This window comes from Pundamilia nyererei, unplaced genomic scaffold (assembly GCF_000239375.1).
Source record: "Pundamilia nyererei isolate P.nyererei 1_Seehausen unplaced genomic scaffold, PunNye1.0 scaffold00046, whole genome shotgun sequence".
Lineage (NCBI taxonomy): Eukaryota > Metazoa > Chordata > Actinopteri > Cichliformes > Cichlidae > Pundamilia > Pundamilia nyererei.
In genome coordinates, this window is record NW_005187447.1 from 3,041,902 (window position 1) to 3,055,958 (window position 14,057).

General features: G+C 39.1%; 1 protein-coding gene across 6 annotated transcripts in view; it reads left to right on the forward strand.

Moving 5' to 3' along the window:
* Positions 1 to 12,005, forward strand: part of LOC102192022 (AP-1 complex subunit sigma-2) — a 28,342-nt gene extending 16,337 nt beyond the window's left edge. Inside the window, exons 6-8 of one of the 6 annotated variants that reach the window (XM_005732362.1) lie at positions 1,096 to 1,158; positions 6,977 to 6,985; positions 11,021 to 11,075. In XM_005732362.1, coding sequence (XP_005732419.1) covers positions 1,096 to 1,148 — 53 coding nt within the window. In that variant the 3' untranslated portion in view covers positions 1,149 to 1,158; positions 6,977 to 6,985; positions 11,021 to 11,075. Of the gene's footprint in view, positions 1 to 1,095; positions 1,159 to 3,863; positions 4,539 to 6,976; positions 6,986 to 11,020 lie in introns of those variants that run through there. The other 5 variants (XM_005732360.1, XM_005732363.1, XM_005732361.1 and 2 more) reach the window with 5 other exon arrangements.
* The last annotated feature ends 2,052 nt before the right edge of the window (positions 12,006 to 14,057 follow it).

The following is a 14,057-nucleotide window of genomic DNA, read 5'->3' on the forward strand; positions in this document are numbered from 1 at the left end:
CTTTTCCACTTGAGCGACGTATTGTTGTTGCAGTTAGCAATTAGCCTATAACCTATCGTTCACTCAAAAGGCGCGATGGGTGCTTCAACTTACGAAAGACCCTCGGGAACGAATTAATTTCGTAAGTTGGGGTTCCACTGTACTTTGGGTGTGGAATAATACACGTGGTGTGGTACAAACTGTTTCCAGCAGCGTAATGGTGTTTGTTGGCTTACCTTAAAGTTAACGACAGGATCATTATTTGGGATCATGAAGGAATGTGTCACACAGTGGAGCTCTGAGACACAGAGGAATGAGTCAGACCAGTTCATCGATGGTTTTGGTCTTTTCACAGTGAGAATCAAGAATGTCACCAGCATGAAAACCAGCGCTTGATAATTAGTCACTATTCTGATGCCTCTTGTTTTTTTTTAGTTATTTTAAATTCAGGAGAGCAATCACATCAAATTAAAAGCGCTCCTGGTGATTGAGAAACTGTTTAGTTCACAAATTTCTTGACAGTGTAATTCAGTAATCAGGCTACTCAGCAGGAAGCTTTAACACCACAGGGTAACAGTGGAACATCAGATGATAAACAAACAGACAAATCAGGCTCCATTTTAATTACTTTAGGGGCAAGAATGTTTCATTTTAATTTTCCTTAAATTTAAACTTATATTAAGTTTGTGGATACTAAAAACTGCAGGTAAAAGCGATGCGGGAGGAGCTGGGCTCATTCTGAGTTAGGTCCTTGTGCCTTTGGGCATTAGTAAGTGCATGGAAAACATACCACAGGGGATTTGGTTGAAGCGATTTCAATAAGCCTTTAATGAAATATTTCTCAGGAGCTGGCCATTACTTTGGTGCCAGGAAGGAGATCTTCTTTTGGAATAATGATGCCTCAGAAGGTTTCCAGCCCTGCATGGGAGACATCAGAGATAAATTGAGCAGAGCCATCGCCACAAAGAGGGCACAGTTATTGTGGTGGTGCACGGTTAATCTCCTACTCCCTCAGCAGAGTCTGTAGATGTGTAGTACCCGCATTGTAGGTTGCTGAGAGTCGTGACGACGGTGTATCATACTTACTTTGTCCTTGTAAAAATGTTTGCCTCACAGGTATGGTGGTTCCAAATATGGCCTCTGAGTCTTCTGGTCTTTTCCAGAATTAGCCCTGCTAAGGTGAATACGTCGTGTCTGTGGATTTAGGCTGTGTGTACCGCTAGAGCCCTCATGTCTCAGTGTTTTAACTGTGTGAACTAATCAGCCACAACATTAAAACCACTGACAGTGAGGTGAGTGACACTAATTATCTCATCACAGAGGCTCCAAGCCCATTGTTCCTTCAGTGGTCTGGTTTCAGTCATTATGCAAAGGTACTGTTTATAAGGTTGGGAAAACCTGCAGTCAGCTGAGACTGAAGAAGTCACTTGGATGAGTGACGAAACGTGTCTCCCACTGAAAACGCTACGTTCAGATGAGCAGAATCAACTTTGGGGGATGTACTTACCTGGATGATTGAGCATGCATCAAGACATAATGCACTACTGACCCCAAAGGTGTCACTTTATCAAGTAGATGCTGTTTGTCAACCACTAAACAACAAAGACAGAAGAAAAGCACTACTGGTCCAATGCATGGCGTGCAGTGCAGTCTACTGTGCGAATAGGAGAAACGTTTAAAGCCATGGATGACTGCTACCATCAGAAAGTTTGGAAAAATAGGAGAAAACGAGGTCCAAACTCTGCCAGGTAAAGTTATTCTACTATAACCACACAGTCATATCAGAGCGGGGGCCACATTTGAGGAATAGTCAAATTGCTCCCACTCTTATCCACATCTTTAATACGATAAAGAGTAGAGAAACATACTTGCAGCTATACAGTTGAAACAGCTGTGAACCTCTAATATGTAGCACAATAAGATGATTCCCATTTCAGCAGTTGATTGGCTCTTTGGAGCCATCTTTGTCATTACAGAATTCTCTAATAATTTGTTTGTAGTACACAGCTGTCAGTACCTACTAAAAGTGGTCCAGGGATGGATGATCAGTGACAGGAAGAATTTAAGAGAAAGACATGGGACTCAAAAAATCTTGAATTTTCACAACCTCATTTTGGTGTGAAGTCAGCAAACATTTTAAGCATTTTTTTTACTGGACCTGACCGGTGATTCTGTTCATGCTGCGTCTATTGAAAATAATGTTAATTTAGATAAAGCTTTAAAATAAATCAATGAAAAGGATCCAAGATGCCTATGAGTAGCAAGACATGTTTCTAGAGGGGCTTTGCTAGTGCACAGGAACCATGATCTAATTTAGTCTTGCTGAACTGCTAAAATCTCCTACAACTCACACATGAGTGGAACAGCTGAACCGTGGCGCCATGGAAGGAAGAGGCCTGGACTGCACTGTTTACCTGCAGAAAGATGGCACCTGGACACAATATGGGAAGAAGGCAGCCCTGTGGGAGCAGCACAGTGATCTGTGTTATGTTCTGCTGGGAAACATTGGGAAACATTTTGACTTTTACTGGAATGCTGTTGCAAACCACATACACCCCTCTATGACAGAGATGTTCCCTGATGGCGGTCACTTATTTCTGCAAGATAATGGGTCCTGTCATAGTGAAGAACAAGTACAGGAAGATTTTAAAGAACCAAAGTCCAAGATCCCGATTAGACTTATACATTCCAAAGATTTCAATCTCCAAGATGAGTTGATAAAACACATTAAATATATGAAGGTCCACCTCAAAACTTCCAACATATAAAGAATGTGCTGTGAACGTCTTGGTGTCTGATACCTCAGGAGAAATTCTGAAGTCTTGATGAGTCAGGTGGTTTTTAATGTTGTGACTGATTGTTGTCTGTGTGTAGCACAGTTCGTGCTGGTTTAGACGGTCTTCCTGGTCTCGTTCCTCGACTCCTTTTAACAGTAACCAGTCGTTTAACTCTTAAATTACATGTTTACACTGGAAACTGAGGTCTGTCCTTTGGTGCGTTCACGCCAGACATGAAGCAACGTCTCACCTTGAGTTACTCATACAAATACGGGTGCATTGAAAAAACACAAATGTTCGCCGCTAGCAGCCTACAAGAAGAGGAGGCGTACACTCAATAGCTGGAATCAAGTTACACTTATCTATTTTCAGAACATATCATGAACTCCTACAGTTTTGTTTTTCTCCAACTCTGTCTCCTTTTTTTTCATGGATGTAAAAGCGACGTTGAGCCATGCAATTCGATCTCCCCTGACATGCGTCAGTAAGCTCAATTGGTGACGTTCAGAGCATCACAGCTGATGAGGTTTTGCAACACAGTGTGAAGTGAATTTTTTTGCAAAACTTTAAATAACCTCACGTGGATGCAAATTTTTAAACGCATCTTATCACTTTGCCTGCATTAATTCACCTCTTCATGTTGACTTGATATGTAAAAACTTTGCTTCGTGTTTGGAGTGAACTCATCACTAATCTGTCTTTATTCTACTTTCATATGTTAACATTTCAGTGACGCTGTCCACTACTACGACTTGTATGATTACAGCTATGTTGTACCTGCTGTGAGATAACGTTTAATAAGTTAGACAGTGTTCGTACTTTCACGCTAAAAATGATTGTTTCACCTTTGGGAGTTTTTTCTTTAATAAGGTAAGACGGAAAATGGGTACGTTTTTTCTAGAATTAGCCACACTTATGTATTACCAGCTTTTAAGCTAAGCCAGAAAGCAAACATTTGCCAAACTTTCCTTTGAGAGCAAAAGAGGAAACAATGGTGAGAGTCTTTTGTCCTGCCTGCTGCTCTGTCTCCTGCACGTTATGAATGAAGTGGCTGTTGGAAGCAGTATTGCCTTTGTTTACTAAGCTGTGTGCATTTCTCTCCTCCAGCCCCGTCATGAATACTTTAATGTGCCTGTGTACTGATTGGCTGCCACCGCTGCTGCTGCTGCTGCTGCTGCTGCTGCTGCTGCTGCTATCCACCTTGCATGCTGAGCTCCTCAGTGCCTGGCACCTTCCTTTCTGCACGCGGCACCTGACATTGTCATTGGTTTGGGGGTGTAACAGTATTTTCAGTTTTCATTCATTTTCATACATGACAGTCATGATACAATATTATCAAATTCAAATTTAAAACAACCATGAATGGAAGCATTTACACAAAGAGATCTGCATCCTGTTTATGGGGCGTGAAAACGTAATCAATATTGTTATCGATCCATTTGAGATTTTGCGGTGATGCATTGTCACATGCCTGTCATTGCTCCACTGAACTCTTTGTATCATTTCAACAGTTTCCTTGTTATTGTTGTAAAGCAGCAAATTAAGTGCCATCATGACCCAAAAATAAAATATTAACAATAATTTAAAGTGGACCTATTATACTGCAGGAGTCTGCATGAAAACTCTTAGATTAAACGCTTTTCTGGGTCACACTGAATAAAACTTAAGAGTCTGTTTTGCAAATTTTGGTCATTCCAACTCTCAGAAAGGAGGTAACCCAAGTATACATGTTGGTTTGTGGTTTCACAGTCAGATATGACCAAAATCTGATATCCCGATATAAAACATCTATCGTCCGATAACGATATAAATCACAAAAATTGTACATTTTCTGTAAATTCTGTGAATCTCGGGTAGCTGAAGTGTTTCCAGCTGGGCGTCGTGTATCTGGAGTCGAGTGTTTTACCAATGCATTAAATGACACATTTTTAGACATAGGTTGTAACTGCCGCCGTTTTCTTTGTGAGAATTTATTACATGGCGTGCTGCGGGGAAAAGCCTGTTCTAACATTTGAGTCTAAGGTTTATTTTTTAGCACCTGACGGCTCCTTTTTTGCTTCTCATCGGTAAATACTCTGCATGCTCTTTCACGTGATTCAGTTTATTTTGAAAAGTCTCAACAGGATCTTGAGCTTTATTGTGAAAGGTTTATGTAGAAAATAAACAAGCGGACACGTGATGGTGTTGCCGTCGTTGTTGCTAACGACAACGCATAAAAACAGGCGCTTGTCCTTTGGTAGTGTGGTTATATGAAATATAAGAGAAAGAGAGAACTTTAGGAAATTAATATAGCCACTACAGTGACCATCAAAACGATGAAAAAATATTGCCCTAAACAGTTTATTTTGCAACAGCACACGATAGACGTTTTTATATCGTCATCTGATATATATCGTTATATTGAACAGCCCTAGTCAGAGCCACGCCTTGCTCATTGCAACCAGTTTCAAAAAGAAGATGTGACGGCAAGAGCGTTCATCTCGAGAGACTTCCACAACCAATCGGTGATGTCACTGCTCTTTTATACCTCTGTGGTTGTTAAAAGAAACACTAGAGACAGTGTTTCTTTCTTTTAATTCCAGTTTGTTTCCTCCGCTCCTCTGCTTTGTGTTTTGAGCTAAAGCTAGCTTCAGGATATTTTGAACAAGTCAGGTCCAACAAACAGCGTCTCGCATTTAATTTACTTTTGGCTGCCGTAGTCATCCACTGAAAATCTGGCGTTGTGACAGCTTTGAGTCAAACTGTTTATGAAAATTGTGTAACAGAAAATAATAGGTCCACTCTAAATAGCAGTTCCACTTAGTAAATAACTTCTTCCGCTTCATAGCTGCATCACTTTCTGGAAAAAACGCATTAAGTTGACCTTGTTAATCATGATGGCATACAAGACTGATTTAGATTTATGTCAAATAAGAGATTATATCAGTTTTTTATGATAGATGTTCTTCACAAAATGTTTCTTTCATTTTTTTGTTCATTTGTGCTGTTTCTACTTGGTCTTTGGGCGAACAAGTAGTACAGGTGCTGACTGTGTTTTAAAAATACAGTTCAGTACTTTTAAAAGTATTTAATTATAAACACAGAGAATTTCAAAATTCTTGAAGTCCAGATCACAAAATACAAACCCGAGCTTTAATTAAACACAGACTCCACGCTCACCACTCATACCTGAGTCAGTATTACATCCATGAGGGGTTCATCCAGTTTTTTCATGTTTTTAACTTGTTTTGACTCACAGGTCATGTTTGTGGGAAGTGAATGCAATAGAAGTCATGTTCACCCATTTCTGTATCTCATCTGTTTTGCTTGTATCTTCTCACTCTCACATCATACGTATCTGTTTGATTTTTAGGTTTTTCTTTTTGCTGTGATCTTGTAAAACGTTCTTATGAGCGTGAAAATCAAACCAGTGTTCACACTGAAGCGCACAGTAGACGTTTTAATAGTTTTTAAGTGTCTGTCTCTTAATAAGCAGAGTTATTTTAAAAAATATTCACAGATCATGATTATTTCCTATTTAAATAAATATTTAAATAAATATAAAAAAAAGTTTTTCAAGGTAAGTGGTTTCAGAGGAATTCTGCCTAAATGAATATTGTATTTGCAATGATTGCACGGATTAAAGATTCTTCGGGGTTTTATGTTGATTATAGACGTTAAAACGCTTGAAACAATTAGACCTACAAATATGTTTTCTATTATAAATAAATAAATATTTCATATGAAATGTCTTTTCTGTGGCTTGCTAATGAAAGCCAGCTGAATAAATGGACCCTCACTTTATTGATGTACGTAATAGATACATAATAAATTGTTTACGATTCTCTGTCACATCAGCACACTGGTGTCTTTCTTTAATATAACCGTTGTTCTCTGAGTTTATGGATTTCCCCCCTGTGGCTCTCTGAAATTGGAGGGTTTTTTCCACAGCTTTTATTTTCTGTCTGAATTGTGCAGAACGCCATTCGTTTCCCAGATTAACGGGTTTAGCCTACATAATCGGCAACGAGGGATTCATCACTCTGACAAAATATGTCCCCTGTGTGAAAAGTCTATAAAGGGTGATTAATGCAGAGTGGATGTTTCGAGGTCACGTCTGAACATTTTGCACTGAAAATGAAACCACAGACGCCACTGTGTGGAAGTGTTAGCTTAAATGAATTTTATGTCACTGCTCTGATGAATTTACTCTCTTTACTTTGTGCTGAACCTTTTTTTAGGATGCCAAAGTAAGTGATTCTCTTTGTTTCTGACACAAGCCCTGAAATTTGTTAACTACAACTTGTGACACTAGTTAGGGTAGAATTAGCAAAGTAGATGTGCATTAAATAGGATAGAGCCTGTCTGTCCTGTTATTTGTTTATTTATTCCAAGTTAGTGCATATATAAATGTGAGGGATGTTGAATAGTGAACATTTTTTCTATAAAATCACCAGTTTATTAACAAAACTGAAGTATGAGGTTGTGAGTGGCTCTTGCTTGTTCTGCTTTCACTTGTATTTAAATGTATTCCTTTGTAGAACAGCCAATAAAGTGTTAAAGAGCAGGTCAGGAAGTCGGGCCTTCTATGCATCCTATTGGCAAACCTCATATAGATCATGATGTTTTAAGATGCTTTAGACCCCTGCAAACCTGCAAGCTCCTTTGCACCTCAGCTCGTCCTTCTCTGACTGAATAAAGATTGAGATTGAGAGTAAAAGATAAATCAGCACCCAAGTACCTTAAACCTGCATTTTCTTTTCTAATTGACACCAGTGGCGACTCTTCTGGTCCTACCCGAGTCTATGGGAAAACGGGCCATGACTCACTTTCACTGTGCCCCTGATTAGTTGCTAGTTTCACGTCATACTGAATCAAAGATTAAGTTCAGTTTTTCATTTTTATCTTTGTATTTTTAGAGTCAGAAAGGAGAATTAGCCAGGTTGTGCTCGTTGGCTGATGTCAAACACTAGTCATCTATAGTTGACGTTAAGGCTGCTGCTTCTGTTTTGTATACCTGCTGTGATTGTCTGTCGTGATGTCAGCCAATTTTTTCCCCCCTCATTTTAAAATTTTTTACAAATGAATAAAAACTCAAATTGACAGATGACAATATGACATCACATCAAGCACAGAAGCAAATGAACAGAAATAGTGGAGTGGAGGCAAAAAGGTGGATTTTATGTATTTCTTTAAATTTGCATGGCATTTGGTCAGTGAGGATCAGTAGGTTGGACATATAACAGATGGGGATTGTGGGATCCTGAGGCTGGGGAGCCTGGACAGCTGCCCCATGACCCAGAATTGTTCTACTGGAGCACAAAGCCAGAATGGGTAGAAATAATCCTCTATTTCAGTGGGACAGAGTGATGTTACTTAAACCCATTATGTTCATTTTATGAGTGGTGATGATGTGAAAACACGTATTTGTGAGATATTTGGGGGGCTAAAGGATGCAGATTGTTCTTAAAACAAGAGATGATGATCAATTATGACGTTTTTTTCATTTGCCGTTAGTGATGGTTCTAAGGTGTGTTGTTTAAGTGTTGAAATTGATTGAAGATCAGGAAACTGTTGCCACTGAATAGGTGCCCCAGGTTGGTTAACCCATTAAGCTCCCTGTTTCCATGGAGGGAGCTTAATGGGTTTCTTCTCAATTTTGAATATTGGATTATGCCTGATGGAGGTTAGAGGAGGTGGTTGCTTGCTGTAGATCAGGCAGAGAGAGTGGTACTTATTGTATTTGATTTGAAGCAGTAATGACCTGTAACTGATCTCCCAGTGAAAACAGTGTGTTGAATTAGACAATCTAGTTTAGGTTTTTGGTCCAATCTCAGATATACAGTATTTAAGTTTGTGGGAGAGGAAATGGTTTTAGAAATCTGGAGTGTCTAAAGCACCAATTTTTTTTTGCTTTTTGAAGTGTGGTCAATTTAATTACCGGTATAGGTTTTCAATCTTTCCAATAGAATTTGTTGACTGTAGAGTTAACGGAGGAAAATCATTCTGGAGGTGAAGTAACAGGGGTCATTGTGAGGGGAGGCTCGTCATTTTTATGGAGGCAATGTGATGGGTTAAAGAAAATGGGAGTGTTCCCTTTGGTCATGGAGTTGTTGGATACTGTGAAAAAATTGTGGTAAAGTTGCATTTGAAGATATCTTTTGGGTTAACTGAAATATTTATTCCATGGTATTTAATAAGCTGGGTTTTATGATTACAGTGTAGGTCCCCTTGTATGGCTTAAAGGAAGTTCACTGAGTAGCCAGAGACCTTACCAAAACTGTTGATCAGAGTGGACTAATAGAAGTGAGGTTGTGGGATTGGTTAGCCAGAGAATGATGTCATCAGTGTATAAACAGATGTTGTGATTATGTAAACTTGTTGCCATTCTTGTGACGTTATCGGTCTATATCTGTTTAACTAAATTAACTGGAAATATTTGTCCATTAATGATTACAGATGATGTTGGAGTATTATATAGGAATTTGATTGTCACCCACTGGTGATAGTAGTCCTGTTTTAAACCCTCAAGATGAGTGTTTTCATCTTGATCGTGACAAGTAAGGGACGGATCAGATTGAAGGTTGGGGAAACCTACAGTCAGTTGAGACTTAACAAGTCAAAAAGAGTCTTTAGTCTCCTACTAAAAACGCTACATCCAGATGAGCAGAATCAACTTTCTGGCGTAGGCTCTTGGGTAGTAACTTGTCACTCACATAGTAAAGCACACCCTGCTTTACCCTTCTTTTGAAGTGTAATGCTATAAACATAATTTTCAGATGAATTCAGCAAACAACGTGATTTTTACTGGATTTGATTAATGATTCTGTTCTGGTTTTATGTCCCATATATGCTACAATAGCAACAACTTGGTGTGTTCAGGCATATAGACATAGTTAAGACAGCCTGCGGAAGTGTGGGGAAGAAAAGTGATTTAAGTGATCGAACGTGGCATGGTTAAGGTACCAAACTAGCTGGTCTAAGCATCTCAGAAACATCTCTGTGGTTCCTAGAGAATGGTCAGTTCCCTGGACAAAACTGTCTTGTTGATGCGCAGGAATGCAGAAGAGCATCTCTGAACCCACAACATCTCAAACTCAGAAGCAGGTGGGCTACAGCAGCAGAAGACCGCTCTGGGTGCCACTCCTGTCAGCTAAGAAGTTCATACAGGCTCACTAGAATTGGACAATAGAAAATTGGAAAAACATCACCTGGTCTAATGAGTCTCAATTTCTGCTGCAGCATTTGGATGGTGGTGTCTGAATGTGGTCTAAACAACATGAAAGCATGGGTTTATCCTGTTTTATGTCAAAGATAAGACAGGTGGTAGAGGGGGCGATGTAATGTCTTTGTTGGGACACTTTCGACCCCTTAGTATCAACTGAGAAACACCACAGCCTACTGGAGCATGTAGCTGACCATGTACATCCCTTTATGACCACAATATCCATCTCCTGATGGCTATTTTCAGCAGGATGACCCATCATGACACAAAACTCAGATCATTTCAAACTGTTTACTTGGATATGACAATAAGTTCACCGTACTCAAATGGCCTCCACGGTCATCAGATCTCAGTACACTAAATCTTGGGATGTGGTGAAACAGGAGGTTCAGATCATAGATCTGCAGCAACTGTGTGATGCTGTCATGTCAGTATGGACCAAAATCTTAGGAATGTTTTCAGCACTTTGCAGAATCTATGGCATGAATAACTGAGGTAGTTCTGAAGTGAAAAAGGGGACCAACCCAGAGGACACGCCACCTGCTGGCCATTATAAAGAATGCAGGTTTAAGACCTATAAGTTACGTACGTCTTTAATGTCCAGTCCTATGTATCCTCACGGGGAGATCTGAGGACCAACAGAAATTACAATTTTATTTTGACTATATTACTCCCAACTTTCAACCATAACAGGCTATTTTTCTCTAAAATCTAAAAAAGGCCAAGAGGATGTGCAGAAGTCTATTATCCTCCCAGATTACTTGAGTTAGAAAAGCTGAAAGGTTAAAGGTTAGATTTTTGCCCAGTGGTGCCTAAAAACAGCCTAGCCCAGCTTAAATTCACTTTTAAAATCTTCATGTAGATTAATGTGGCTTTGATTAGATTTATAGTATCGAATGTAACAAGGAAATCAATCAGAATCTATTTTACAAGCAATCATTTCCTTAGAATATTTCTGTAGTGCTTCCACTGCTGATAACAGCAGATGAAACATGGTGTGTTTGTGTGCGCGGCCAGCTGAGCGCTTCACTGGAGCTGTGGTTCTTCTTTCTCGTCACAGGAAGCAGAGACCCCGCGCAGCGTGCTGGAGGAAATCGGACTGACATAAACATCATCTTCATCGCCATCCACACTCCCCCCATCAGCCAGCTACTCTGCTGTATGTAGCTGATAACAGTTCACCTTTCAACACGCACACACCAATATAATTTCCCTGTGCATCTGTGTAACACGACTCTGCCTTGTTTTCTACTGTTTTTAAAGACAAATGATGTAGCACTCTGTGTGTATCTCCTGCTGAGTTATTGATTTGTTTCAGTGTGATGACATTAACTGTTTACCGAGACACAAATCCAGCTTAATTAAGCTTCATGCTGCTTTCAAATCCACACCAGGACGCTGTGCTGAGTGAATTCCTGCTTGATTTTTTATTTATTTTTGGACGCTGATGCGATCTCTTTATTCAGTGTGAGGTGTTAGCAGTGTTCTGAATTTAAAATATGTTAGTTAAACCCAAAGAAGTGGCTGTAATACAAAGGCAAGTATTACATTAACAAAGCCAAAAAGTTTTGTTTTCTCTCATATCTGCATTGTGATAATCCTGAACTCAGTACAGCCAGTATATTTATACTTTAATGAATGAGACTTATTTGAATGGGCCAACCCACTTTGATCTCATGCGAGCCACACTAGTATGCCCACGGCTCCTTTGTGCTCGAATTAAACTAAAACCTTCACCACCAGGGGCAGCAGTTTCAGATGTGTGCCGCTGATTCGTTAACCTTAAATATTTCTTTGGCCTGTACTGGACCCCCGGCCGCATGTTTGACACCCCTGCTTTTTTGCATCTTAAACTGAAATTACTGTGAAATAATTTGAAAACAGAAAATATGTGAAATTAAGAATTTTCTCTCAGTTTACCAGCAACCCTCGCTCCTATATTTGGTTTCTAAATGATGTTCCAATTAATAACGGATATATTTGCATGCCACTGGAACTGAATTAATTTTTTTTATTTTTATTAATGTTTACAGTTTTTTCTTGATGTTTACTACTGTGATGATTATTTTGTTTTATTTTTATAAAAACATGTCACTGAATCTGTAGGTAACATTTTATAATAACCATCATATGCACACCGTAATTGGTACCTGATTGAACATTGATAGTGATTTAATGTTAACAAACAGTGAAATGATAATTAAGGATGTGGTTAATGGTTGGATGTTATAAATTTTAAACCACACAGTCAGAGCCCACAGCTTAATTAACTATCAATGTAGCGTTTAGTAGCAATGGCTAATATAAAGTGTTACCAAACATTCAACAACAGCCACAGTACAAATGAGGTGACATCGAGTTCCCAGAAGGTTTACGAGCCAGGATATGAACTCATTCAGCTCTTTGTTTCTTTACTGGCTAGTCACAGATTTTATCGTGATGTGATTTACAATGAATAGAAGCTATTACAGATGGTTTATAAAGTGAAGCACCTTCAGCATGAGAGCAGATTGTGTGTTACATTACCAGACATGTGTTTACATTATTATTGTCTGAAATGGACAAAAGAGGAAGGTTGTGTTTGTTAGTGTAGGTATTTCCTGTTCTTTAGTTCTCTGTTGTTGTCCACAAATATCTTTAAACCATGAGATTTACTTTCTTAATCAGTTAATCACAAACTTTATGTTATTGTGGCAACAGGGTGCACAGAGGATTAATGGGAGGTTGTGTGGAACAGCTGAAGGGACCAAAATAAAATTGAGATAAAGAGGCTCAGATTTTGGGTTTGTTAGGGAGATCTGTCCCATTCACATTAAAAGTATTCTTCTCATTTCCAGATAGAACATGATGAATAACACAGCTTTAAGTTCACACTCAGGATAACTGGCTTTGGTGTTATTTGATGGATGTAATCAGGACATTAGCTTAAAATCACTGACTCTGTCTCCAATCTGTAGTAAATAGTAGTTACTACAGTGCATGGTCTCATGTTCCCAATCCCATAAATATCGTTTTTTCATAATGTCACTGAATATAAACATACTGTATAATTATTAGTATAATTCTGACTGCCTGATTACATCTCTGCAGTTTTCATGAACTCATTCAGAAACATTTATAGCTGAAGTCGTCACTGCGTCCAGCAGAGGTTGAAACAGAGTAGTTATTTGGCTTCATGGTGGTGTTTACCTGTTTCGTGTTCTGAAGGTCTTTCTTTGAATGCAGGTAAGCATGTACTGTAGCTTACTGATGTTGTATTGCATATACTTCTTTTAAAAGATGTAATATTTGTCAGCACCAGTCCAGTGCTCGTGAAGAGCATTGTACTTAGAAAACTTGAACGTTAGAGCTCGTAAAGACACCTCCATCACTCCTGTGTTAGATTTGTGTGAAGTGCATCCAACAGGGGGTCTAGCGACATTGTGCTCCACCCATCTACACCCTGAGCTGAGGTCTCATCAGGACTACTCTGCTAAAACCGTTTCACTGTCTTTTGAGTATAAACGACTCTTCGGCCTGTGACAGCCACACACTGTACAGCATGTAAACTACCTATTTACTGTGACACTGCTTAAGTGACCATGCATTAAATAGCAATAGTGTCGTAAATGTACTGAAAATAATTTACAGCCGCTTGGATGAAAAAGCAAATGTTTCACACATTTAAAGTGGACCTGTTCTGCTGATTTCCCTTCTCTTTGACTCTGTTAGTGTCGCTTTGCATGATTCGCAGTTAAAAAAATAATCTGGGCCTAAATGTAGCCACTCAGTTCATCTCCTGAAGCTAGTCAAGCTGCTCCTGATTGGCTGCCCCTTGTAAACTTGTTTTACAGCAGGTGGGCGTGTCTATTAGGGATATCCAAAAAATAAGAAAAACTGCCTGAAACTAAATTTTTGGCTCAAAGAAATGACTTTTACATACATCCACCATCATTATAGTATAAGACAGATAATAAGGAAAAACATAATAGGTCCACTTTTTGACACACTGGGCACAGGACTGTACAAATATCATAAAGTGGTGTCTATTTTCTGCTCTGTGCAAGTTTGTTTTAATCCAAACGTCACAGCTTGTTTACACTTTGAACTACTCTTAA